The sequence below is a fragment of the Pelobates fuscus genome, chromosome 5, assembly GCF_036172605.1.
Source record: "Pelobates fuscus isolate aPelFus1 chromosome 5, aPelFus1.pri, whole genome shotgun sequence".
NCBI classification, from domain to species: Eukaryota; Metazoa; Chordata; class Amphibia; order Anura; family Pelobatidae; genus Pelobates; species Pelobates fuscus.
The window spans coordinates 47,086,158-47,112,794 of NC_086321.1; the positions used below are offsets into that span (position 1 = coordinate 47,086,158).

Genomic DNA, 26,637 nt, shown 5'->3' on the forward strand with positions numbered 1-26,637 from the left:
CATCTAACGGGAAGTTAGTTCCACAGGAATGGTGCAGCCCTCGAGAAGTCTTGAAGGCGGGCATCAGAGGTGGGAGTACGGACAGAAGATAGACGTAAGTCTTCAGCAGAGCGTTTGGGACTAGATGGGACATACTTGTGTATTAGGGAGGATAGATAGGTGGGAGCAGTATTACGTAGAGATTTGAAAGCAAGAACCAGAATTTTAAATTGAGCCTTCTTACAGAAAGCCAATGTAGGGACTGACAGAAGGGTGAGGCTTGGGCGGTGCGGGCAGACAGGAAGATGAGCCTCGCCGCCACAATTATTGTGGACTGTAACGGTGCAAGTTGGGAGCATGTAAGACCACTGAGAAGCGGATTACAATAGTCAAGGAGAGAAAGGACCGTGGAATGGACAAGTACCGTAGTCGCATCTGGCGTTAAGTAGGGTTGGAAGTGCACAATGTTTTTGAGATGGAAGCGGCAGGATTTGGCGATAGATTGAACATGAGGCACGAAGGAGAGGTCGGAGTCAAAGGGAACACCTAGGCAGCGAGCCTGCATGGTGGAGCTGATGGTAGCACCGTTCACTTGGAGGGAGGACACAGGAGTAGCAACACTTGAAGGAGGAAAGACCAGAATTTCAGTTTTGGTCAAGTTGAGTTTAGGGAAGTGGGCAGCCATTCAGTTAGAAATAGCAGAGAGGCAGTCAGAGACACTAGTCAAGAGGGAGGGGGAGAGATCAGGAGAGGACAAAAAGATTTGCGTGCCATCTGCATAGAAATGATATTGGAAGCCAAAGGAGCTAATGAGTTTACCAAGGGAGGCAGTATAGATGTAGAACAGTAGGGGGACCAAGGACTGAACCTTGATGGACACCAACAGAGAGGAGTTGGGGAGAAGAAGCAGAGCCAGAGAAAGAAGCATTGAAAGAGCACTGGGAGAGGTAGTAGGAGCACCAGGAGAGAGCAATATCTTCTAGACCGATATTGCGGAGGATGAGAAGACATTATTGATGATCAACAGTGTCAAAAGCCTCCAAAAGGTCAGGGAGAATTAGGATAGAGTAGTGACCACGAGATTTTGCAGCGAGTAGATCATTGGATACTTTGGTCAGTGCCGTTTCTACAGAGTAGTCTCGTCTGTGCATAGACTCAAGTCGCCTATTGACTCAATTTTACGTTTTTCAATTAAAGGACCACTATAGTGCCAGGAAAACATACTCGTTTTCCTGGCACTATAGTGCCCTGAGGGTGCCCCTCCCACCGGTCTGGAGGGAGAGGAAGGGGTTAAACTTACCTCTTTCTCCAGCGCCGGGCGGGGGACTCTCCTCCTCCTCTCCTCCTCTTCGGCTGAATGTGCATGCGCGGCAAGAGCCGCGCGCATTCAGCCAGTCCATAGGAAAATCGATAAATGTTTAACTATTATCAATGCTTTCCTATGGACGCTGGCGTCTTCTCACTGTGATTTTCACAGTGAGAAGTGCGGAAGCCCTCTAGCGGTTGTCAATGAGCCACTAGAGGCTGGATTAACCCATTTATAAACATAGCAGTTTCTCTGAAACTGATATGTTTATAGGAAAAAAAAGGGTTAAACCTAGATGGACCTGGCACCCAGACCACTTCATTAAGCTGAAGTGGTCTGGGTGCCTATAGTGGTCCTTTAAGGTTATTCAATAACCCCCCACATTATCTGAACTCTTGCAACTATGTTATATTATATTGTTCATGCTCCCTAGAATTGTGTCAAAAAAGGATCTGTGTGTACTTTTGCAGAAAAAAAACGTTTATAAACTCCCAGCCAGTTTTAATCTAGAATTATTTTTATACTCCTTCACATTTTGCCTATCAAGTATGTGTCATAGTAATTTCACATTTAAAGTGGCACTGTCATTTGTGGATATCCTTGCATTTTTGTATAGACACCAGAAGGTAACGTCTGCTCCTGTGGGGTTGTTTGAAGAAGGGAAGTAGCAGATGAGGAAATATACTTACATTATAAGCTGTCTCTTCTTGGAGTTGCTATTTTCTAGCTGCCATACTTAAATGCGGATCTCCAATATAAAAAAAATGAATATTTTCCGAACATGTAGTGGCAGTACCAGTGGGGTTGTATCCTTCTTATGGACAAGCCGACTAAAAATAAATGTAATACAAATTTTAATAATCCCTCCTTAAAGGGACACTTTAGTCACCAACCCCCTTCAGGCAATTTTATGTAAACACTGTCTTTTCAGAGAAAAGGCAGTGTTTACATTGCCCCTAGGGACACCTCCAAGTGGCCAATCCTTAGATGGCCATTGAAGGGGCTGAGCCTGCACAGTAAGCAGCCCTGCCGTTCAGCGTCCCCACGCTCTGAGACGCTGAATTTTCCTGATTGGTCCTGATTGGTGAAAATGGCATTTGGCCCCACCCAGTGCCGGTCTTAGCCAATCCAATGCTTTCCTTATGGAAAAAAGAAATAACCACAACCCCTGTTCATAGCTCTTCATATTCAAAGAAGATGACAAAAATGTATTCTTACATTTCCTATGGGAAAGCATTGGATTGGCTAAAAATCTACCATTTTTATGATGTCACAGATAGGGCGGAGCCAGCACCGGTGGACCTGCGCGGTGCTGGAAATAAGGTGAGTTTTAAACTTTTATAGGGTGGCTAAGGAGTGGGAGGGGGAGGTGCGATTAAGGCACCTAAATGGCACTATACGGTCAGGAATACATGTTTGTGATCCTTTAAATATGGCTTTGAATATACTCCATTGACTACAACCCTCTGCCACTTTAACAATATTGGAATCCAAACTTAAGATTTCAGTTAATCCATATGACTGTTTTGGAATTACTGAAATTCAAACCCAGTCCAGAGAAATACAGAGAAAAAGTAGAGATTACATTTATCTCTGTATTTCTCCTCCGCCTAAAGTGTCAAGACCTGCATGCGTAATCCATGATGGTTGCAGGGTTCTGGCTGGGTCTATAGAGGATCCTGTGTTCCTGCAGGATTCTTCATAGGCGTCAATGCTGTATTCTCGCGCATGCCAGTAACGTGCTTTGCAAATTTCAGCGTGGTAGTTGACGTATTTTACATATAAGTACATCATAACTTTTACTATGATTTGCTTTATTATTAATAATTGATATGTATCAGTAATAATTCAAGGTATCAAAAAATATATTTTGTCAAAATTTGTATGTTCTTTTTGTTTATACATTTCTCATATGTTGTGCATCGCAGTAAAATGGGTAAATAAAACATACAATTAAATGCTGACAAGTTTAAAATAGCATGGATCATGCGAAGATAAGCTTACAGTCTATAGTTTTTAAGGTAAAACTTACAAGAGGCAAGAAGGTATGATATCCGGAGTACTAAACAAATCTAATGCTAGTACATCTGGCATTATGTCTGATAGTTATGTAGCAAAACTAATTGAGATGCGAGCAGAAGTCCAGGAAATGTTGGCAGAATGGGTGGTATTGTTCATACCTAATTAGAGTTATGTAAATTAGATTACAGTTGTGGAGTATCTTGCAAGAACCAAGATTCTACATTAAATCCTCTTGGACATAAAGCCAATGTGAGGATTAATGATGAGCTGTGTGTCAGAAGAAAAGATGGATAGGCAGGTAGCCATGTCATCAGCATTCATTACGCACTGTAAAAGGGCAATGTGGCACCTGGTCACCTAATTAAGAATGTAAGAATACATTTTTTGCCATCTACTTTGAAGATGAAGAGTGCATAAACAGGAGTTGTGGTTATTTCTCGTTTGCGTAGCAAAGACTGGAGGACTTGTAATTTTAGAGGATGTGGAGATACCATCACATGGAAAGCAGACGAAAACATTAGATATGATAGTGTGGGTTTTTAAACTGACTTGAAGCTTGCTTCTTATCCACATGTCTTACTGTGAAAGAATAAGACTGGCGAGATTGAGATTGTGTTGACATGGTTAAATTCTTATGTATGGCTTTTCAACTGTCTGACTGTCAAACGGCAATAATTTACATCATTGTAGGAAATATTCTCTGGTTCTTAATTTAGGCCAATGTGGCTTAACATTTTTATTCATTTTGATGAGTAAGAGTGTCTAAAAACAGTATCTAGTCTGGTGTTTAAAAGATAGTGCTTGGATGTGGAAAATCAAAAGAAGACTACAGGGCCATTTGTGACCATTTACCAAAATACATGTACAACAACACATAAATTAGCCTTGTGTTGAAACTCCCACCGACTATACAGCAGCGATGGATAGAATATCGATCAGCCCAAATATATTTGCAAAACAAAAAAAAAATACCTGCAAGCTATCCCTGTGCATGTTAAATAGGATGATGAGAGAATGCGTAGCATTCAGCATTGATGGACTGCCTTAACACATGCACAGAAAAGAGCTAATGATTATTGTATATATTTACTGGAGACTTCATTAGGACATTGCATAGACTCCAGAAGTACAATTTACCTGAAGCTGACATTGTCATATACTTAGTAAATGTTGTGTTTGCATTATAGAATTGCCACATGCATATAGTTAAAATGGTTTTCCAAGCAAAACTGTGTTCCTTAATTTCTTGCAGCATCTGATGAAGATCAGCAGATGGTGTATATCCCAGGTATGTATTAAGACTGTTAAACCATTATATTCTTTATTGCTGTTCATGTGATCGCTTTTTTGAAAGTGTAGCACAGATGGTATCACAGAGTTCAGTTCAATTGAAGATGTAAATCTGTGGGAGTTTCTAGCTCATAGTAGCGAAGCCTACGAAAAATCCATCCAAAAGCCATATAACAATAAGGGTCACAGATCTTATAAATCAAAATAGTATGAAACATTAAAAAAAAAAAAAAAAAAAAAATGTAATTAATAAAAGGCCAATTTCAACTGACACCTTGTTAAAGGCTGCGTACAGCGGGAACTATACACCTTATAGTTAAGACTTTCTGTTCTTGTCTGCAGAATATTCCAGACTTCGCTCCCCTCTCAATTATAGTATTTGCAGAGGCTACCGATCTAATGTAACTCTTCAAATGTGCACTGGGTAAATTGATTAGGAACAGTAAGTGGGGCCTGCTAGGCCAAACTGGACACTATCTTCAGTCCAATGAATTCAGTTCCAGTACCGACTGAGCTTGTCTTTCCTTAAATAACATGATCCCAGATTCAGTTTGTACTGGGTTCACTGCAGTGCAAGCTGCCCCTTGACAGCTATTCTAGATGCATTTGCAATTAACCAGATATGTGTGAAATATCCTAAATGCTATAGCCATCTTAAGGGATCCGTTCTTGATCAGATCTTATGTAATGTTCCTATCCTGACTGGTATGCTTAAGGACAGAGAAATATATAATTAGACACACAAGGAGTAGATAACTTTGCCTGTGGACTTTAGTCTAACATTTGTAGCACGTTATATATAGTGTTATGTGCTGACACTGAGGTTTCGATGTAAATGGAAAGTATGTAATGACACAAAGATAATAGGAGACAAACAATATAAGGAGCATCACATAAAAAAGACTCTTCACTTATGGGCAACTGGAAATTTGATGACATCTTTAGTTGACCGAACGTGACTTAATGCAGATTAAGAAATGTGCTCTATACCTTAAAATCAGGCAAGGATGTGTAGATGTGTGCAATGGGTGGGATGATGGGACATTTGTACAGTATGATGCTCTGTGTCGGGGAAGCGTTAAGTCTATGTTGCATCTAGCAATGGAGAGGTAATGTACTCTGCCAAGATAAAGCACCCTTTTTTATAGTGAGGAATGGGGTGGAATGCATAGAGTGTATGTGGTATAATGTTACAGCCATTTCAGTTATCTAAAGGATTTAAAAGTTACTGGAAATATACCAAACTTTGCAGTTGTATAATATATATATTTTTTGTATCCTTATACATTGTGTGTAGGACTCTCTAAAGAGGGAAACCTGAGGACAATCTCACAGTTTAAGAATAAGAAGACTGAAGATACAAGGCCAAAAGTACGGACTCCTGCCTCTGTCAATGAAATGGATTTAAGGCAGAATTTGCGATGCCAAGGAGATCATCAGGTATTGTGACAATTGCTAGATCTAGTTGCAGTGCAATATCAAACTCTAATTATTATTATTTTTTTTAAACATGAAATAATGTTTTCAAGGTTTTAGTAAAACAAAAAGATAACGCATTAAGGAATCCTTTTCTACAACTGTCACACACTGACCCTTTAGATCAGGATTAATTCAGCTTTGGCAGTCCAGATTTTGTGGACTACATCTCCTGCATAGCTGGCAAATCATCTGAGGATAGGTAATCCACAGCTTTTGGGGTGTCAAAGGTTGCCTACTCCTGCTTCAGACTGATGCTGCCGCCTCTCAACTTTAGATACACACAGGTTTCTGTACTGATACAGTTTTTGTCCTCCTGAGAGAACATTGCTGTCTCACCCCAAAATAATTAAAGGGTGCAGGAATGAGGTAATGTCAGTTCCTATTTAATCACTGTACAATTGGGAGCTGAAAGTCCCACGTACAGGAAGTAGTCCAAACGTATTTCCCTACATTTCCTCTTGACTCAACAAATATAAGCCTTTTCTGTTTGTCCTCACCCTGCCAGCTCTCATCTGCAGGATTTTTTCAATGGCTACTCTGGACTTTTAGAATGCACTACCATTAGACTCTTCCATTGCCTCCAGTCCTTTAAGAAGACAGTGAAAACACCTTTTTTAAGGAAAGCTTGATATCTTCCTGGGTGATGTTTTTCGCAATGTAATTTCCCTAGTCCGTTCCCTTGCCTCCATAGCCCACTTCACGCTTCGCCACTATTCGTTTTTTCCACACACCACTTTTACTAGCTTACTCTTCACAGATATCTTATCCATCAACCCCTACCCCTTCTGACATGCTGATACTCTTGTGTCAATGAGAATACGCTCACGTCCATAGGAAAGCATTGAGAAATGCTTTCCTATGGACTGATTGAATGCGCGCGTGGCTCTTGACACGCATGCGCATTCAGCCCTGACGTCAGAAAAGGCAGGAGAGATCCCTGGCGCTGGAGAAAGGGAAGTGATTAACCCCTTTCTCTCCCTTCATCCTGGCGGGAGAGGGACCTGAGGGTGGGGGGGGGGGGGGAAGGAAGAACCTAAAGACCCTATAGTGCCAGGAAAACGTGTTTGTGTTGACTGGCTGACAATGAAATTGGTTTAGGTAATGCTGACTTTGGTCTCTCGAACACTGTGGCATGTTCCCTTTCTTCTACACTCACTACATCTAAGTTTTCTCTGTCCCAGACTATATAGCAGAAGCTTCTGCCTGCTAGTAAGAAGTTAAGGAGACAAGTGGACATGAGAGTGCTAGAGGACAGTTCTTAGAGTGGAGCGAGTGCATGATTAGATGCATGATTGACAGGCAGCCTGATCTGCATTCATGCCAGGCTGTCCTTCAAATTATTTGGGCAGACATGCCCCCTTTTGAGTGTTTGCACCTTTCGGGAGTTCTGGTTACATGATCCGCATTAGTGGCCCACCCTTTTACCCCGTCCATAGACTTCTTGCTTCACTGGACACTGCTGTTAGGAGGTATGGATTCACTTGAAAGATGAAAGCATGAGATTAGCACAGGGTATGTGTTTTCTCATAGCTGCATCCTCATAGTTTTTTCATAGTTTCCCTCCAGGACCATCTCCGTCAGATACATGATGCTAGGAAGGTAAGACTGTTTTAGTGTTTTTGGCCGATAAGATTTTGTAATTAGGCCCCTCAAAATTGCAGCACCAGGCCCACTGGCCTCTTAATCCGGCCCTGCCCATGGGAATTCAGGACTTTGAAGTTTAGTGCTGTAGATCTCTCTTAATAACTTTCTTAAGAAATGGTACCTACAAAAGAAAATGGGGACAAACCATTCCCGAAAACCAATGCAGTATACAGGTCAGTTTGCATATTACAATGTTCTAAGGAGGGACTGTTACTCAGCATAACTACATTTATTGTGACAAAATAACAAGGTGCATGACATGCATATAGAGGGTTTATACAGCAAGAAATATCTAGATGCGTTTTGCACAAGTAAAAAAACAGACTAGACTTTGGCTACCACTCAAGGGGTTAATGTAATTTTCTGTTTGTCTTCCCGACATACGTGTTCTAATAAACCCTGTCCCTCCAGGTGGCTCCTGAAGAAGGAGGGATTAGGAGTGCGTCTTTGAAGGATTTGTGCCCAGAAGACAAGAGGCGCATAGCTAATCTAATCAAAGAGCTTGCAAGGTGAGTCTCTCAATGTAATGCATTGCTTTCTAACACAATCACTTGATTCTTTACATTGCTCAGAGTGTTGTTCAATGAGCTTTCCTGCATACACAGATTAACAAAAACAGAAAATGCAATTGTGATAAACAGATTATGCCATTTGTGACCAGCGTATATATCTGTAGAATCCCACTTGCAAGTGCCCTGCAAAATGAAAGATTAGGCAGCGGTTCAATCACTTTTCTTTTTTTAAATGATTGTACTTTTTCATGGCTAGAATTGCATTTTTTCTTAGGGGTTGGTTTTTGTTTCTTTTGTTTTTCAATTCTGCTTAGCTCATAACACATTTAAGGTATTTGTTCAGCTTTGGCTGTTGAGTGTTAGAAAAAAGAGGAATTGGGGCACTCTAAGATCAACCATCTGAGTGTTGGCATGTAGGTAGTAGTTGTAAATATTCACTTCAGTTACCAGTATGGTGCATCTAGTGAGAACATATCCCTGCCAGTGGCTGATCTCTGAGAACACACCAGTGTTAGACACAGGCCTGTTATTCACATACTATCCGTTTCCACATTTGGCATTCTTTTAAATTGTCATTTTTATTTCTCAGTGGATTGTTTACATCCCTTGCTGGTCAGTATTGTATGGTACCAGGGAACTCAGCCTTGTGTTTTAGGAATATTGTGCTACAGGACTTTGAAAATGTATGTGTCCAGGGAGCTAAGATGGTTTTAAAAAGCTTACCCCTCTGACACTGGTTATTTTCTTAATAGGCAGATAGATCTACCTCTTCTTTTGGTTTGGTGTATCATTTATTGATCACTTACTCTACAAATATATATTTTTAGAAATCCTGTTTCTCTGGCTCTTTGCAATTGTGGTATGCATAAACTGTTGCTGATGCAGACAAATGAAAATACAGTGGGAGGATTATGTAATGTGGTTTGTAAAATGTTGTAATGGTTACCAAAAGTATAGTCGTGGCAACACCTATGTTTATGTAATAATATATAATCAACTTCAGAAAGAGAGTAACATGACAAGCTTTCCAGGAGAAAACCAGAGCCAGGACCTCGTTTTTGGTAGGCTCAGGAGGCAGCATACTAATGGATGTTTCCCTGCAGGAACGCCCTTAAATCCAGCATGAGTAGTGGAGCAATAGAGGTTCAGAGTCCAGTAGGCCCAATCGGCATCAAAGAGGGAGGACAAAAATTGCAGAATAGATGTCACAGGGTCTGAAACGGAATCCACATTCTGTTCCAAGCACCAAGAAGCCACATCTACAATCCTGGTTTCTGGGATTGATCCATTGAAATTATGGGAGAGCAGATTTTTGCAGCCGAGGATTGCTCTACTCAATCTGGGGAAAGCCAGCTGAAGGCCTGGGTGGCTGCGTACTATGCTCTTATTACTTCTGCCGAAGTCCACCCATGGTGCCGGAAATGTTGAGTCTGGCCACACAAGAAGGGTCGTTCTGGCGGTGGAACGCACATACAGTTTGTGATGCGTTTTATTGAGAGATGTGTGATCTGCTGGGCGGGCGGCGCTGGCAAGGAAGCACTTTCCCCTGAGCACTCTGCTTAGCTCCCTCGCGCGCCGCTCGCAGAGTGAGGCTGGGAGCCGGAATATGACGTCATATTCTGGCTCCCAGGCTCACTTTGCGGGCGGCGCGCGAGGGAGCTGAGCAGACAGCTCAGGGGAAAATGCTCCCTCGCCATTGCCGCCCACCCAGCATGTCTGTCAGCTGCAAGGCTAACAAGACATTTGCCCTGGGCATTTGGGGGCAGCTTTTTTTGCCGCCCCCTGAAAAATGCCGCCTCGCGGCTAAAACGTCCCTGCACACCAATACAGGCATACAAAAAAGGACTCGACGTACACCTATTTACGGCGGCTAAAACACTTATCCCCCACACACTGGAAAAGCACTGAGGCACCCACCTTCCAACAATGGGTAGCTAGAGTAGAGGACATTCACAATATGGAAATGATGATGGCTTCCCTGCAGGGACGTTCAGACAAATGCGCTTTGACCTGATACCTGTGGAACGTATTTTTGTCAAGAGGGGCTATGCAACCAGGCTCTCTCAGAGGAGATGGGGGGAGAGTGGACACCCACCCGGTGCCTACTTAGACACATGTAGCTGCCTGGCACAGCATGCCCTTCCCACTCCCCCTCCCCCCCCCTTTTTTTCTCTTCTCGCTCCCCCCCCCTCTCCCCCACCGCACACACGTGCGCGCCCGTACAGGGTAAACAAGACCAAGTCCAATACAGACACACAAGAATTGAAACCAAAACGAGACACGTGTAACTAGCTCGCAGATTACCATACCAACAACCCTCAAGAACTGTCACAGACAGACAGACACGATATCGACAAGCAAACAGCGGGCTACATATCCAAAATACCAACCCACCGGCCCGAGACCATAACCGGCTCTAACTTACCACTCGAGACTGATACACGGCAGAACCGTATAATAGATGAAAAGCATGCGGTTGGGGTCCCCCAACGTGCAATTAGCAAACAGCACGACAACGCTCGCAAAACAGCAACCCCATGGCTAATACCATTAAACACAGCAGACACCTAGGACCCACTACACACCTGAGTAACCACAAGAAGCACACGAATACTAGGGCATCCACATCTAAAGACACACAGTGGACATAAAGCAAAGTCCGGGCATTGACTAGGGGCCCAAAAACTGCTACCCCTCCGGGACACAATATTACTTTTGCAATGAAAATGTTGTATTCACTGTTCCTTCCCCCACTTCCTCTACCTATTTACAAACATGTACTGTTGTTACATATGGAAAACAAAACTTGAAAATAAATACAAATTTTGAATGTAAAAAAAACCAAACATTTGTAGCCTCTGCTCCAGAAAAGCTTTTGAAGAAGCTAAGAAAGCAGAGGTGTCAACATTCCTGTTAAAGTTTCACATCAGTTTTCAGAAGACGTTTCTGGATATCAGACCATTCCATCAGCTCAGCTCTGCCTACAGAGCCTGTATTTAAATCTCCCAAGACGCACTGGGAAAAGACTGAATCCAGTTCGGACTCCTCCACTATTTGCTCATTCTTGGAGGTCGAAGACGTCCCGGTTTCTTTCACATTTACTGCTCAATGAGAAGAACCAACCCCATATGACTGGGTGCTTTCTATTCTTAGAAGAGGATACCAATTCGGATTCAACGTTCTTCCTCTGCCAAAATGTCTATGTTCTACCATTAATTCTCTGAAGTTGGCTACAGTCCTGGTTGCAGTTGTACAGAAACTTCTAAAGAAAAGTCATAGCAGAAGTTCTTCCCGCACAATACTTTTCGGGAACCTACTTAAGGCTCTTTTTTGGTCAAAAAAACAGACCGTCTTTTAGACCCAGCCTAGACCTAACAAAAGTGAACCGGTTAATTATGAGGGAAAACTTCCGTATGGAGACCATCCAGTTAACCAATCTCCTTCTTGAATAATGTGAGTGGCTAAGTTCTTTAGGCCTTAAGGATGCCTAATTGCTTATACCCATTGTTGAAAGAGGCAAAACGTTCTTAAGATTCTGCATGACGAACTCAAAACTCCAAGATGTTTGGTGTCTACTCTGCTCCTTTGGTTTTTAATAAGGTACTGGTGATTACTTATTGCAGCGTGAAGAATGTCTCCATATTGTTCCTTACTTAGACCATTGGCTTTCTTTATCGTGCCTTGGAATTCACGAAAATCATTTTAACCGCTACTATCCTGACTATTCTGATGTTTCTTAGGTTAGGTTTTGCTAAGGGTGTACGTCCAGCATCTTTGAAAATCTAAATTTCTGCTGTTAGTTTTTAAACCATCAGGCACTTGGCTTTGGATCTTTGGATTTCCAGATTATGCAGGACAGCCTCTAATCTCCTTCCCACTATCAGAGAAATTGTCCCTCCGGGATCTTAATTTGGTCCATCAGCGCTCTGTGAACCTCCTTTTGAACCTGTACACGATTGCACTCTAAACCTCCTTACCTGGACGACTGTGCTCTTAGTTACATCTGCTAAAAGGCTTGAGAAACTACAAGCATATGCTGCTTCTGATCTAGATAAGGATGTTTTGTAACTCACACTTCATTTCTACCTAAAGTATATTTTGAGGAGATTATTAAACAGGAAATTGCTCTCCTTACCTTTTGTCAGAATCCAGTTTAGACAAGGCGGAACCAGAGCAATTTCAGAAGAGTAATAAGAACATTGTTTAATTTCTTTCTCCTTTTATCTGTAGACTTACTCCATGCTCACTATGTCCAGAATGCACAGCTTATAGCAGTGATTGGCAGCAAGTTAAGATGGAGGCACCCAGTTAATTTTATTTTTCACACGTCAAAGTATATATGTTAAATGAAGAATAAGTAGACCTAAACTTAAAAATCATGGAAAGGTGGGACAGTTCCCTTTTAATTGCAGTACGTAGCACAGTAATGTCAACTTGGATTAGCCATCAGCCTGCTCCCTATATTATCATAGGGGGAATCTGCCTATGGGTCTGACATAGAAATATGAGCCTTTTTGCTAAACCCTGGGGTTATCATGGGCACTCTGACTGGTCTGTGGCTACTCGACCCCATACGCGGCAATCCTTGATACAGTGTGAGTTCTTGCACCTTCCTACCATGGCCAGCATTAAGTTTGTCTGCAATTTGAGCTACAGTAGCTCCTCCGTGATCAGACTAGATGGGCTAGTCTTCTCTTCCCACATGCATCAATGTACATGAGTGCCCATGAGCTTTGCAGTAGTTCACCGGTACTTCCATGCACCACATTTGGTAAGTTCCAACCACTGCATACCGGAAACAACCCACTAGAATTGCCGTTTTGGAGATGCCCTGACCCATACCTCTGACCTTCATTATTTGGACATTGTCAAAGTCACTCAGATCTTTTTCTTGCTTTCAACGAATGAAAATCAAGAACTGAATGCTCACTTGCTGCTTCATATATCCCAAAAAAGCCATTGTAACAATATAATCAATGTTCTTCTCTTCACTTTTCACTGGTTTTGATATTGTGGCTAATCGGTGTATAATGGGCTGAAAAGGGGAGCCAAAAACATATGTCATGAAAGCGTCAAGCCTTAAACACTAGTCTATTCTGTCAAATGCTTTGAATTTTCGTTTAAAAAATGGTCTGTACTGTTTTAATGACTTCTGTTCCATATAGTTTGTGTCCAACTTTTGGTTTGACCACATTGCATAAATAATTGTGGGGAAATAGCCTGTTAAAATCCAGCTGTAGTTAGATGTACACAGTTTGGTTTCACTCGTCTACTATGCAAAAGAGATGTAGATTTTGGAATTTGTCCCTTAAGATATGTTACTGAAACAAGACTTACTAAAGCATATGAGGTCAAATATGGATTTATTTCCATGTAGTGTGGGTAACCGCTAGAAAAGAGAAGGGAAAAAAAAAATGTTCACCTTGGGTATAGTGCAAAAAGAAATTGGTTTCAGCTTCTTGAAACAAGCTTGGTAAGAGATACATTGCTGCACAATTAACTTTGAGGTACAATGGCCTTTTAAAAAAAATAAAAAAAAATACCTTGTACTACTTAATAATAATAAAATGTTCTGAAGTTTAAATGTGACAGATCCGTTTTTTCCCCTTTTCATGAGTTGTAGATTTGCCCTTCTTGGTCCCTAACGGGTGACCTGCCCTTCTTATGACAGATTGTGTCTAGACCCAGGGAGTATAAGGATGACCTAGATGTGGCCAGGGATGTCAAATAACACATTAACAACAAGTCCTAATATTGGACTGTCAGTAGTATAAGACTGGTTGCTCTTTTGTGCCCATATTTAGCAGGTAATTGATCTTGCCGTACGCGTTTTGCTGAAACAGGTGGTGAGGGCTACGAACTTGATGGATAATGTTGGTTAATACGGTTTCTGAGTTATTGTGTTTCTGTGTTGGATACAGAACGGCACTGCTGAAATTATCTCATTTAGATTAGGGAGTTCGACTGAGCATCTAAACCGCAATAGATTGTGAGGCTAGACCATCTCTCACGCTATTACCTCCGTGCTTAATATTTAGTTTGCAATAAAATGCACCATTAAGTGACATGCTAACTCCATAAAAAAAATCATTGCTTTGTTAAAGCATTTAGCATTCAGATGCCCTTCTGTGCTTTGCTAGGTGTTAAAAGCCATCTCAATAATGTTTCAGATCGCAAACATGGACTAATTAACCTCACTTCTGCCAGAAGGAACATCAGATTAGAAGGTGTTGGAGTCATAAGTCATACCCAGCACTTTTAATGTTTGGAATGACCTCTGTCCACATAGGAAAGGACTCCATTCAAACTGCCACAATCAATGAATTAAAACTGCCGTTGTGTCTACAGCCAATTAAACAAAAATATTTTGGCTGACATTACAAAAAGTGACACACGCCAAGGTTAGACACCATAGAGCACGTGCCAGCAACTCCCATTTTACAGTGGTGAGCCAGGTGATTGTGGTCTTTCTCTGCATTGAAATGCAGATGGAAGGATCAGGATACTAGTCTACCCTGTATACTGATCCACATCAAACACTGGAAGAGACCTTTTAAAGAAAAACACCATTCTTGCAATAAACATGAACCACTCGTTTGCTTACACAGGTTAACATATATTGTCAACATATTAGGTTGGGGTTTCTAAGTGTGAGCATTCATACAAATAAAATGGCAATTTTATACAAAATTTATTCAGCCGATGTTTTGTACTTTACAACAATAATGGCATAGGTATCCATTTAAGTGGTGTAAAATTATGGCTCCTCATTTGTTCTCTGGGGAAGGGAGGGGAGGAAACCGCATCTTTCCTAAACCTAAATATTAAAAGTAAAAATGCAAGTATCTCACAATTCATGTAAGGCACAAATATTTTGTACATTTTTTTTTTTTTTATGTTAAGAAGAAACTTTTAATGTGATTGCAATACAATCATGCACTTTTAAATAAAGTAGGCAATTTCAAAAATGGGCATCTTACAATTTTAATGAAGACAGGGGGAAAAGGTGTGATAAAAGAGGGACATGTATAAGAATGGAGTATTCTAAATAGATTAAGACTTTGTGTTGTCCCCTTCAGAACCTATGCTAGAGGTAGATAATCCAGCTATGGTAGAATATCTTAATCAAAATATATCACGATTCTGGAGTGGAGCACTCTAGAAAGGGGAACACTGGAAGAACTATTTTGAAGTACGATTGGGGGTGGGGAGGGGGGCGGGGGTTGCGTCTCACTATTGACTGTCGCCTGCAGGCTGGTGACAGACCTCAAATATGCTGAGAATTGACATTCTCCAACCTGAGAACCAGACCTGACATTAGCACTCGGAATTCTTGTTCCAGGTTGGCAAATTATGCCCCAATGACACTGGTGAGGGAGAAGTTAAACTCTAGAAAAACTGCACATGCAGACCCGTCACCATGACCACTTTACTGCGATTGCTTCCAGGCAGATTTTCTTTCACCCTTTCAAGAGACCTTCTTTAGATAATCTGCTGGTTCCTACGAATTTCTACATATGCTGATTGATTATTTTTTACTGTGATCCTGCTTTATTCATATATTCTTCCACGTATATGATATGATATACTCTTCTTTTTCCATTACACATTACTGAAGTAGTCATGATGCTTAGAGTAACCCTGTAGTTTACAAAACTTTGGAGGTAAATAACCCTGATAATAAGTATTTTTTCTTTGCCACACATCTATGCAACCTCCTACAGCTCCGAATTGTAGGACAACGCGAAGATCACTGGCCAGATTACCCATTTCTTATTTAAAGCCATGGAACAGTTGCTGGGCACAATAGAATAAGTCAGTAACATTTGTGTCCAGTAAGTGTGATCTTAGTCCAGTGTGCCTGACAGTGCTACATGGTAAGCAAAATCCACACACTTTTAATTCACATTTTACACTAAAACATTGTGAACTTAAATGCACGAGGAGGACTTTGTTACCATATCTAAATTGCGTAAAAAGTCTGAGCGGTATGCCTCCCTCTGAAACAAAATAGGTAGCCTTGCTTGGCAGCAGACATATAGGAGTGCTTCACGGCCTGTGGACCACATATTGTTCACTTTTAGTCATCGTATCTGGATTTCCCGAGCTCCATTCTTTAAGTTTTAAACAATTTTTAATGTTCTAATGCTAAATGAGAGTACACAAAAGCCTATCCCCTCTCTGCTGTGTGGGCTAATGAAGAAGCATTATCCTGAACTGCCGTGGGCTGTTATGATTGGATGAGTGGGTCAGCTGACTGCTTTCAGCCTATTACATCCCCCATAGTAAATATTGGTTTGGCTAGAAGAAAGTTTGTATTCTCTGCCTTAGCCATACCTTCAGTAGGGCCGGGGCTGTGTGTGGCCATGGACTCTCATTCAGTTTTAAACTGCTCGAAAATGGCTTGACACTTAACTAAGGGGTCAGTGCTAAAGGACTTCAGGCACTATAACCACTTTATTGAGATGAAATGGTTATAACACCAACAGTGTAACTTATTTTTTTATTTTTTTTATTGAGACTGATTCTCTATTTTAAAAAATGCTTTGTTTGCAGGTGTAAGTAGCCATACATAGCTAAATATGGAGTTCTGCTTTGCTCAGTATTTGATCTGCTTTTTTTTGTGGTGTTCTCTGGTTTCAGGGTGAGTGAAGAGAAAGAAGTGACTGAGGAACGTTTGAAAATTGAGCATAAATCGTTTGAGAAGAAGATCCGACAGTTGGAAGAACAGAACGATCTCATAATCACGGAAAGGGAAGATATCCTTTTGCCCTGTATGCTTAATTGGTTTCTCATGTGTTAAAGCACTGTTTTCTTTGTGAATGTTCTATGTTTGGGGAGTTGTGTAGTTCCATGAAGCAGGAAGAAATAATTGTACTAATTTATGGCAGAGAATAAATCTGCATGCGTTTCCATTCAGAGGCAATCAGTACGATGACTTATCAGCATGGGCTGCGAGCTGCTTTCAGCTAGAAACTGCCATCCAGCTGTTCCTGGGCTGCTTTTTTTTGTATGAAATAGACATTTGTCAACTTGAATTTCCCATTCTCGCCTGCTAAACAGTTACTGTTTCCATAAGGAAAATGCTCTTCGAAATTGCCTCATATAGCCTTATTTCAGTCGGTTTTCAGTGCTAGCAGTAGGGTAGAGTCAATTCAAAACCTCTTGCTTTTCACCAATACGGCAGCTCTGTGCCATTATCAGGGTTTCTGGAACAGATTCTCTGTAGCTGCTTTGTTGCACCTGGCAGTATGTTTGTGCCTCTGATGGAGCCACATGCTTGCAAGTCCATGTGCATCTATTATTATTATTATTATTATTATTATTATTATTGCCATTTATATAGCGCCAACAGATTTTGTTGCGTTTTACAATATTATAAGAGGGTTTTTTAATATAAATAGGACAATTATGAGAGAACTTACAGGAACGATCGGTTGAAGAGGACTTTGCTCAAACGAGCTTACAGTCTATAGGAGGTGGGGTATAAAACACATTAGGACAGGAAATAGCAATCAAAATAGGTGCGAGTGAAGCAGAGCTGGAGGAGAGAGTAAAGTGCAGCCCTTTAGGAGAGAGCAAGAGACAGGTATGTAAGGTAGAGGTTACTCTGGGAGGCCATAAGTTTTCCTAAAGAGATGGGTTTTAAGGCACTTCTTAAATGATTCAAGACTAGGGGTGAGTCTGATGGCGGTAGGCAGGCTATTCCATAGGAAGGGAGCCGCCTGCGAGAAGTCCTGCGAGCGTGAGTTGGTCGTACGGGTGCGAGCAGTGGACAGGAGAAGGTCACAAGCAGAGCGGAGAGACCGAGAAGGGGCACTCCTATGGATCTGTGAAGAGATATGAGGGGCTAGAATTGTTCAGTGCTTTATAGGTATGGGTTAGCACTCCTAGTGCATACAGGAAGCCAATGTAAGGAGTGAGGTGTGAGAGGACCAACTAGAGAGGAAAATCAGTCTGGCGGCAGCGTTCATTATGGACTGTAGCGGGGCAATACAGCTTTTGGGAAAACCAAATAGGAGAGGGTTACAATAATCCATGCGAGAAATTACTAGAGCGTGGACAAGCTCCTTGGTAGCATCTTGTGTAAGAAAGGGGTAGATGCGGCTATGTTTTTAAGATGGAATCTACAGGATTTGGCAATATACTGGATGTAAGGCTTAAGGTGAGGTCAGAATCAAGAATGACGGCACGCTTGCAAGGGTGGACTTATGTGGATAACACTAACTTGAAGGGAGAGCGAAAGAGGAGGATCAGTATTAGGAGGAGGAAAGACAAGGAGCTCAGTTTTAGAGAGATTGAGTTTCATAAAGCAGGAGGACATCCAGTCAGAGATATAAGAAAGGCAAGCAGTGACACTTTGCAGGATGGCAGGGGAGAGGTCCGGGGAGGAGAGATATATGTGGGTGTCATCAGCATTCAGGTGGTAGTGGAATCCAAATGAGGTAATAAGTTTGCCAAGAGTGGCAGTATAAAGAGAAAATAGAAGGGGACCAAGGACAGAGCTTTGGGGGACTCCAACCAAGACAGGACGAGGGGAGGAGTATCATTAGAAAAGGAGACACTGAATGAGCATTGGAAGAGATAGGAGGAAAACTACGAGAGGACAGAGTCGCAGAGACTTGAAACGTGATTGAAGAGTTTGAAGGAGAGCATGATCAATGGTGACAAAGGCAGCAGAGCGGTCCAGAAGAATTGTTATGGAGCAGTGGCCTTTGTATTTAGCGGCGATTAGGTAGTTAATAACTTTGATAAGAGCAGTCTCAGTAGAGTGGAGGGGGCAGAAGCCAGATTGGAGAGAGTTGGATCTACATGTGTGATACTGCCTTTATGTCTTTATGTATCTGTATTTAAATTTGTGTTTAATTATTTGTCTTGGTCACATATCTAACTGTAATTTGATGAGTAGGCACAAAATGTATGATCAATTATATGTATGTGTTTTGGTAATTCCATGTGTGTCTCCTTTGGGATAATGTAGGACACACTGCAGGTAGTAAAATAGTTTGGATACGTACAGAAAGAATAAAGGAGTTGTTAACCTGAGAGGAAGTAATGTAGAAAATCTTAATTAATAACAAGTTGCAAAGAGATAATTTGAATCAACATGATATCTATGTGAATGTACACGATAGATGGTGTGAAAATATTAAGGACACACTGACTAACTGTGGATCATGGAAGTTGTAGTCCTCAGCACCTGGAGTGTAACATTTAAACTATAACTAATCTCAGAAATATTTGCATCAAATGCCAGGATTTTTTTTTTTTTCTTTTTTTTTTTTCCAATCCTGCATCTTATGCCATTGCTAACCTGAAACGGCAAATGCTGTAGATTTTTAAACTGCAGACTGGATTTCTAATATTGGTTTAATCTATATTTGGATGGCAGTGACAGGTTGAGCTTAAAAGCTGTTTGAACAAAAAACAAATGATTCTGCCTGCAGCCTAATAGCGGTATTTTCACCAAATTGGCATGTATTGTTATGGTGCTTAGGCTGCCCCTTTAACCCCTTAAGGACACACGACATGCGTGACATGTCAGGATTCCCTTTTATTCCAGAAGTTTGGTCCTTAAGGGGTTAAAGAAATACTAATCCAATGCTGAGACTATCTTCCCGCTACTTCTCCACTCTGCCATCTGTGAAATCATCACCAGTGATGATCTCCTGGCCAGTTTATTTCTCACAAAGAAGCATTGGCAAACTGGGCACATGTCAATTGCTATTGATACTTGTCATAGAGAAGCCTTTGCTTCTACTTCAATTGTTTGCTGATGTTGGGCACCCCTCCTGGCTGTCTGGTTGACACCTGTTTGGTGTTATCAAGTAGATTTAGAAGTGTCTTTTTTTTTTTTATATATCTCTTGAAAGACGGAGAGCTATGGTTTTATCCTTGCTTTAGGAGTTTGGAGTGTTCCTTTTAAATATGCAAATGGAAGTGGAGAGGACATTGCATATAGCCTAGCCTGCTCCAAACAATTAATAGGGCCATATTTTGTTTGTCCGGAAATAATACCATTGATGCTTGTCCTTTTGTAGCATATTACAAGATATCTGCAATAAATGATTCTATTAGTATTTCTAAAAGCATTTTATATATTTGGTGTAGGTGCTGTGGAGAAATCAATTCTTATAATAAAGATACATTGGCATGCTTGTCTTCTCAGATATAGAAGCGCATTACGGTCATTTTACGTAGGAGTCAGGCATCGCCCCTTCTTTCATTAGAATTACCTTTCCATTTCCTTTAGTAGGCTGCAAGAGAGATGTGCTTGTTATAAAATTCTGAGAAAAACACAATGGCATTTTCTCTGCATCACTGAGCCCATTAAGCAGAATAGCAGGGAATAGATGATGCACTGTAATATGATGTATTGACAGAGCAGGGAGACCCAGCAATGTCTGCTCTGAGCATTGGTTTTATTAGGAGTCAGAATGCACAGGGAACTGGTAATACCTGGGGTAACATTGTTAATCAGGAACACTATACTTCATGAATTGGGGTATTTACCGTTACTGAAGTGTCCAAGTGTTTTTTTTTTTTTTTCTAAATGTATAGGTTTAAAAAGGGACACTAAACACACAGACTAATTTATCTTAACACAATGGTCTGCGTGCAGTGGTCCTGTCATTTTTTACCGTGATATATATATATATATATATATATATATATATATATATTATACTACATTGTAGGGCAGGCGTGTCTAACCTGCGGCCAGCATGCGTCCCTGAGCCAATTGTAATGTGGCCTAGTTGCCGTCTCGGCTGCTGGGTGGCAGGGTGCAGTCAGCCAGCAGCTGGTATATGACGTTATCTGGCATCCCTACTAAGTGGGCGAGGGAACTGTGCAGGAGGAGCACAGAGATCCCAGAGCCAATCACTGGCCACCAAGGAGAGGATCCACTCCAGCCCTCCCAGGGTAAGGTAGGAGGCAGGATGGACCATTTAAATACTAAATGTGTGCATGAATGTGGTTTTTGTGTGCGAATATAGTTAAAGGACCACTATAGGCACCCAGACCACTTCAGCTCAATGAAGTGGTCTGGGTCTCGGGTCCCTCTAGTTATAACCCTGCAGCTGTAAACATAGCAGTTTCAGAGAAACTGCTATGTTTCACTGAGGGTTAATCCAGCCTCAAGTGGCTGTCTCACTGACAGCCACTAGAGGCGCTTCCGCGATTCTCACTGTGAATATCACAGGGAGAAGATGCTGGACGTCCATAGGAAAGCATTGAGTAATGCTTTCCTATGGGCGGATTGAATGTGTGGGTGGGGGGGACCTAATGACCCTATAGTGCCAGGAAAACGAGTTGGTTTTCCTGGCACTATAGTGCTCCTTTAATTATGTGTGGGGTCTGTTAATGTGTGTGTATAGATATGTGGTTATGTTTGCATATGTATATTCATGTGTATGTGTTTAGTAGATGGCTCCCAAATTTTGTATCTTTAAATATGTCCATTCCAAATAAGAATAACAACTCACAGAAAGAAATGAACAATAAAAGTGAATCCTTGTTCTATCAACTAATTTCTGGTTACACCTCACAGTATCCTGGAATAATGGAGAAATAGTGTGTAGTCAAAGCAGCAGAAGATGGAACAACACATAGGAGCACCATGTATCCTCAGATTAAACAGATTAAGGGAAAAGGGCACATAATTGTACATTAAAGGCACTGTATCCCAGTTATCCTGGACATAGGGGAATGTGGCATTTTTTAACTGCCATAAACCACATGGTTTAAACACAAAGCAGAACACTCCTTATTTCATAGAAATGATAGAGAATGTACTAAATCAAACTCTAGATACTTGGATGGGGTTGCAGAGTTTTTTTTTTTTTGCAAAGGCAGAACAATTTGATATGGTCAATGTGTTACGTTGCTAGCTATACATCAAAACCATTTACTTTTTGTATTACACTGGTGTAAATACCTAATGTTTTCTAGTGATTTATGCCACTGTGTGCATCCTGAATTTTTATTCAGCAATGTAATGTGAAGAGCTCATGTGCACTGCAACATAGATTTTGCGTTAAAATAGATTTTGTGTTTAATAAGCATATTGCCAGTACAGTTTATGGATTTAATGATTGTGCTCAAAGTATAATATTCTACCTTACATTTTAACAAGGACACGTAATCAAGCCCATATTTTTGTTTCTTTTGCGATTTTATTAATTCTGTGAAAAATACTTGGTATAAGTATATCCTATATTCAGACCTTTCTTTCAAGCCTATTTTAAATGCCAGGATTCAGAAGCTGAACATTGCCTGTTTAGTGCCATGTCTGTCCAATTACTGAACTCTGAGCCACATGCAGTGAATAATGGGACATTTGCAATCTGCATCGAATGCCAGATTGTGTGTTCATATTTCAGAGGGAATGTGCAGATTCCCATGAAGTGCAAGTCCCCCTTTATAGGAATTGCCTTCTTTAGATTGCAGGTCCATGTTAGAATAGACACAGTAACCCCAATAAACAGGAACATTGACTCTTTTAGGCTCATAAAACGGAGAACTTGCTGGAAAAATAATCTGAAAATGAAAATGTTACGGTGCAACTGCTTTACAGCTTGCATTACGTCTTCCTCGTTCCCACAAGATTGCTCCTAAATAAACAGCACACAGCTTCCAGAGTTATCCGCGTAGTTTTGGTAATTAATGGTAGCTGTGGTCCGCTTCTTTCTGCACCTTGTAGAACTGCACATCTTCTATCCTGTCTGCCCTCATGACATGCATAAAACTGGTGGTCATTTTCCACACATTCTCTGCTCATGTCTCACATTTACAGTGCTGGACAAATAGCTTTCAACACTTGTAGACTTGTCCTATGAAGAAATGTAATCTATTCTCTCATTACAATGACCCTTCTGTTCTGGTTCCTCTAACTGACCTTCCTCTAGATGAGGTCTCCTGCACAATGTGAGGGTGATTATAAACAAACTATAATACGTCCCTTAAAATGACACATCTGGCGTCTCTGCTATTGTGGAAATATACAAATTGCTTACTAATAATATAGACCAGTATCTGACCGGTCATTTGGTTGTTGAATTTACACTTGTTGTGGTCCCTTTAAATCATGATGATTTCATTGGTCTGTGCAGATAGTCACAATTCCTTCCTCTTTCTCTATAAATCCTTACTTTATTTTCGGTCCCCTATAGTTACATGATCAAATCTTTTTCTCACCCACAGAAAATCAGAGGTCTTCCCTGGAATGACAGAACACTTTCCTTATCTGAGCTTAGTTTCTATGCATTCTATTAAATATGTTTTCTAATGTCTCCTCTCATCCTTTCTTTATTTTAGAGCTAAAATGGTTTTCATTCTTGTTTTCCCAAGACAAACTAACAAAGATGACATTGTGATGGTTTTAGGTCCATTTTAGTTGTTCATAACATGCTGCACTCACAATGTGGCTGGATAGTGTCACGTAGTTTCTTTCGCCCAAGGCATGGCAGCAGGCCTTTATTACAGTGTCAGAATTTGACAAATTCCGCTTTGCCATTTTCTCTGTTCGTCCAAAGTTGTAAAGTGTCAGTAGTTAGCGTAGTAGTGGTTGGAATGTACTGTGCAGTCCACCCCTCTCCAAGTCCTACAGAGCAGTACCCCAAGATTTGTATGTTTTTTTTTTTGGGGGTGTGGGGGGGAGGGGGGCTGTCCTGTTTTCATTATTGTTTGATAATTGATGGAGTTTCAGTGACTTGTAGCAGTAATGAGGTTTAAGCGTAATAATGCACTCTTTCTAATAAGTGAGCACTGCTAGCGTTTAAAAGCCTACTAAATCACTAGCTTTACTGTGAATTTATTATGGGTTTTTTGGCATTAGCTTTAATAGTAGTTATTTACATAAGCGTACATCCCATTAACCGCCATCAAGGCTGGAAAACATGCTGAACTATTCATATTTTCATATAATTATTGAACATAATGGTTTCATTTGCATTTCTAAACTGTGATGCTGTTGTCTAGCGGGGAAATAGTGCTTCGACGCAGTCCCTATTTCACACACGCTTATTTGACATTGTGTAATTTTATGCTAATCAGCATCACTTGAGTTTTCATCAGCAGGACAGATGCTGGAATCTTAATAAATATATGTGTGTGTGTGTGTGTGTGTGTGTGTATAATTGTGCACATATAGCATTGTGTAAGTACTTCCTACAAGGTGACATTTCCAGCACAGAATAATATAACTGTGATGCTTATGGAAAACCGACCATTCCCATTGGTACTATATGAAGCAACACTAAAAGAATGTTACCATTATATCAGACCAGGGGTGCGGAAGCTTCGGTTTCTTTTTTACCACATTGGTATCTTGTTGGAACGAAGATGGTTTAATGTTTAGCAACTAAAGGGGATCAAAATGAATGGGAAAAAAAAAAAGCAAAACATTCCGTAAACCAGAAAAGTGATAAAACCTACACAGAAATATAAAAAATGGGTCGCAAGAGAATACTGAGAACGGGCAGCAGCTGAAATAGCCTGCCCTTCGGTCGGTCCCCGCTCAGTTCTCAAGCTGTTTTTTGCTTATGTTGTGCCATTACAGAGAGAACTTCTCTGAAACATATCAGACTGGTCCCACCCATACGGGCAGTCCAGATCCGAAATGCCAGCAAGTTCCCTCTGCACGAGAGACACAGCAACCCCAGACGATCGTTTCAGCCTTGTTAGGCATCATCAGTGAGGCATAGCTGATATCTCCCTAGGCACCGTGAGCAAGGGGTCCATGTCTGGATTATCCCTTTAAACTTGTGGAGAGTAAAAAATGGGTCGCAAGAGAATACTGAGAACGGGCAGCAGCTGCTCACAAACCCAATTGAGAATGGAGGGTGTAAACATTTGTATGTCTGTGAATCACATATACTGCAAACAAAAAACAATGTGTGTGTGTGTGTGTGTGTGTGTAATACAGAATGGAATATTGCAGTTCAGGCAGCTGGTGTACTCACTATATGGCTTCCTATGATGTCAACATTTGGTTAATAAACTACCTACCACTTTTATGTGTAACAGAGGATCCAAGTATATAATCTAAACTCTGTAGACTGGCATTACAATATGATATATATTATCCCACATATGGACAGCCCAGGATAAGTTGTCTAAGTTCATGCACTCTCCCAACACCTATTCTAGTCAAGGGTGCTGTTGGCAATGGAGCTATAGTTTCTCAAGCATTTTATGATATCCTGATAATTCTGGGCATGAATGCAAATAGTTTTTTTTCTTTGTTTTGCATTTTTTTTTCTGTATGTTGCTTCTTTCTTTTGCACCCTTACAGTGACTTTTTAATGCATGTCATTTTTTCGGGACACACAATGGATTTATCAATCTGTCACTTTTTCCTCTTTTATTCTGCCACTCTAAATCTGTGGTCTTTTTTTCTAAAATCGATAATTCTTTGAAAAAAAAGTTGAATTTATGCTTCAAATAGCTGGAACTTTTTAGACCATTTTTAAAACAAATGTGTATAGATTAGAGACCACAAGCACCTTTTTAGAACATTGAAAAATACCTCAACACTTCTCAGTGTGAAGTACCAGGGCTCTCTTAAAGCACTATTTACTGGCATTTACAGTAGGTTTACTTGGATGCTGGGGTGTAAATGTTTCATTATTATTGCCATTTATATAGCGCCAACAGACTCCGTAGCGCTTTACAATATAATGAGAGGGGGGGATTTAACTATAAATAGGACAGTTACAAGAAAACTTACAGGAACGATAAGTTGAAGAGGAACCTGCTCAAACGAGCTTACAGTCTCTAAGAGGTGGGTTATAAAACACAATAGGACACATATATTTTTCTTCCCAGATACTCCTAAATTTTTTTTTTTTTCTTGCGCTTATCCTTCATGCAATAAACGGAGTACAGTTGAATTTTTCTTTTCAGTAGGTTTCAAAGGATGAAATATAGAACACCTAGTTGACCTTAAATAATGTAATAGAAAAATAAGTGAAACATGAACTGTGTATGCTTTCCAAAGAAAGTAAATCAGTTGTTAAAGTAAAAGAAATGTATATAAACAAAATTACCTGCAACTTGAAATAGACACGTTAAATCTCTGCCCATTTTCTGCGCAGTCATGGTGATTGACATTACTAGCTGTTTGCAATCTTTCTCAATGTGTTTTTTTTTTTTTTAAAGTCCATTTTAGTTTTTGAATACTGCATCAGGAGGTCACCATTTCCACTTAAGTAGAGTACGGTGGAAAGCGATGAGGTGTGAAAGTAGCAAGCGAAATATTCAGTGTCAGAATATCTCTGAAACCATCGAGACTCTGCTCTGAAACTATTTTAATGAAAGGGATGAACTGAAAGATGTATTTGCTGAGTAACAGCCAATTTCCATTAAATCACACATGGTGGCACAATGACATGTTAACCAGCA

General features: G+C 40.7%; 1 protein-coding gene across 3 annotated transcripts in view; it reads left to right on the forward strand.

The window, feature by feature from the left end:
• Positions 1-26,637, forward strand: part of KIAA1328 (KIAA1328 ortholog) — a 164,391-nt gene that overhangs the window by 1,402 nt on the left and 136,352 nt on the right. For 2 of the 3 annotated variants that reach the window (XM_063453826.1, XM_063453829.1), the window contains exons 2-5: positions 4,560-4,595; positions 5,895-6,037; positions 8,132-8,229; positions 16,876-16,991. In XM_063453826.1, coding sequence (XP_063309896.1) covers positions 4,560-4,595; positions 5,895-6,037; positions 8,132-8,229; positions 16,876-16,991 — 393 coding nt within the window. Of the gene's footprint in view, positions 1-4,559; positions 4,596-5,894; positions 6,038-8,128; positions 8,230-16,875; positions 16,992-26,637 lie in introns of all 3 variants that reach the window. The other variant, XM_063453827.1, reaches the window with a different exon arrangement.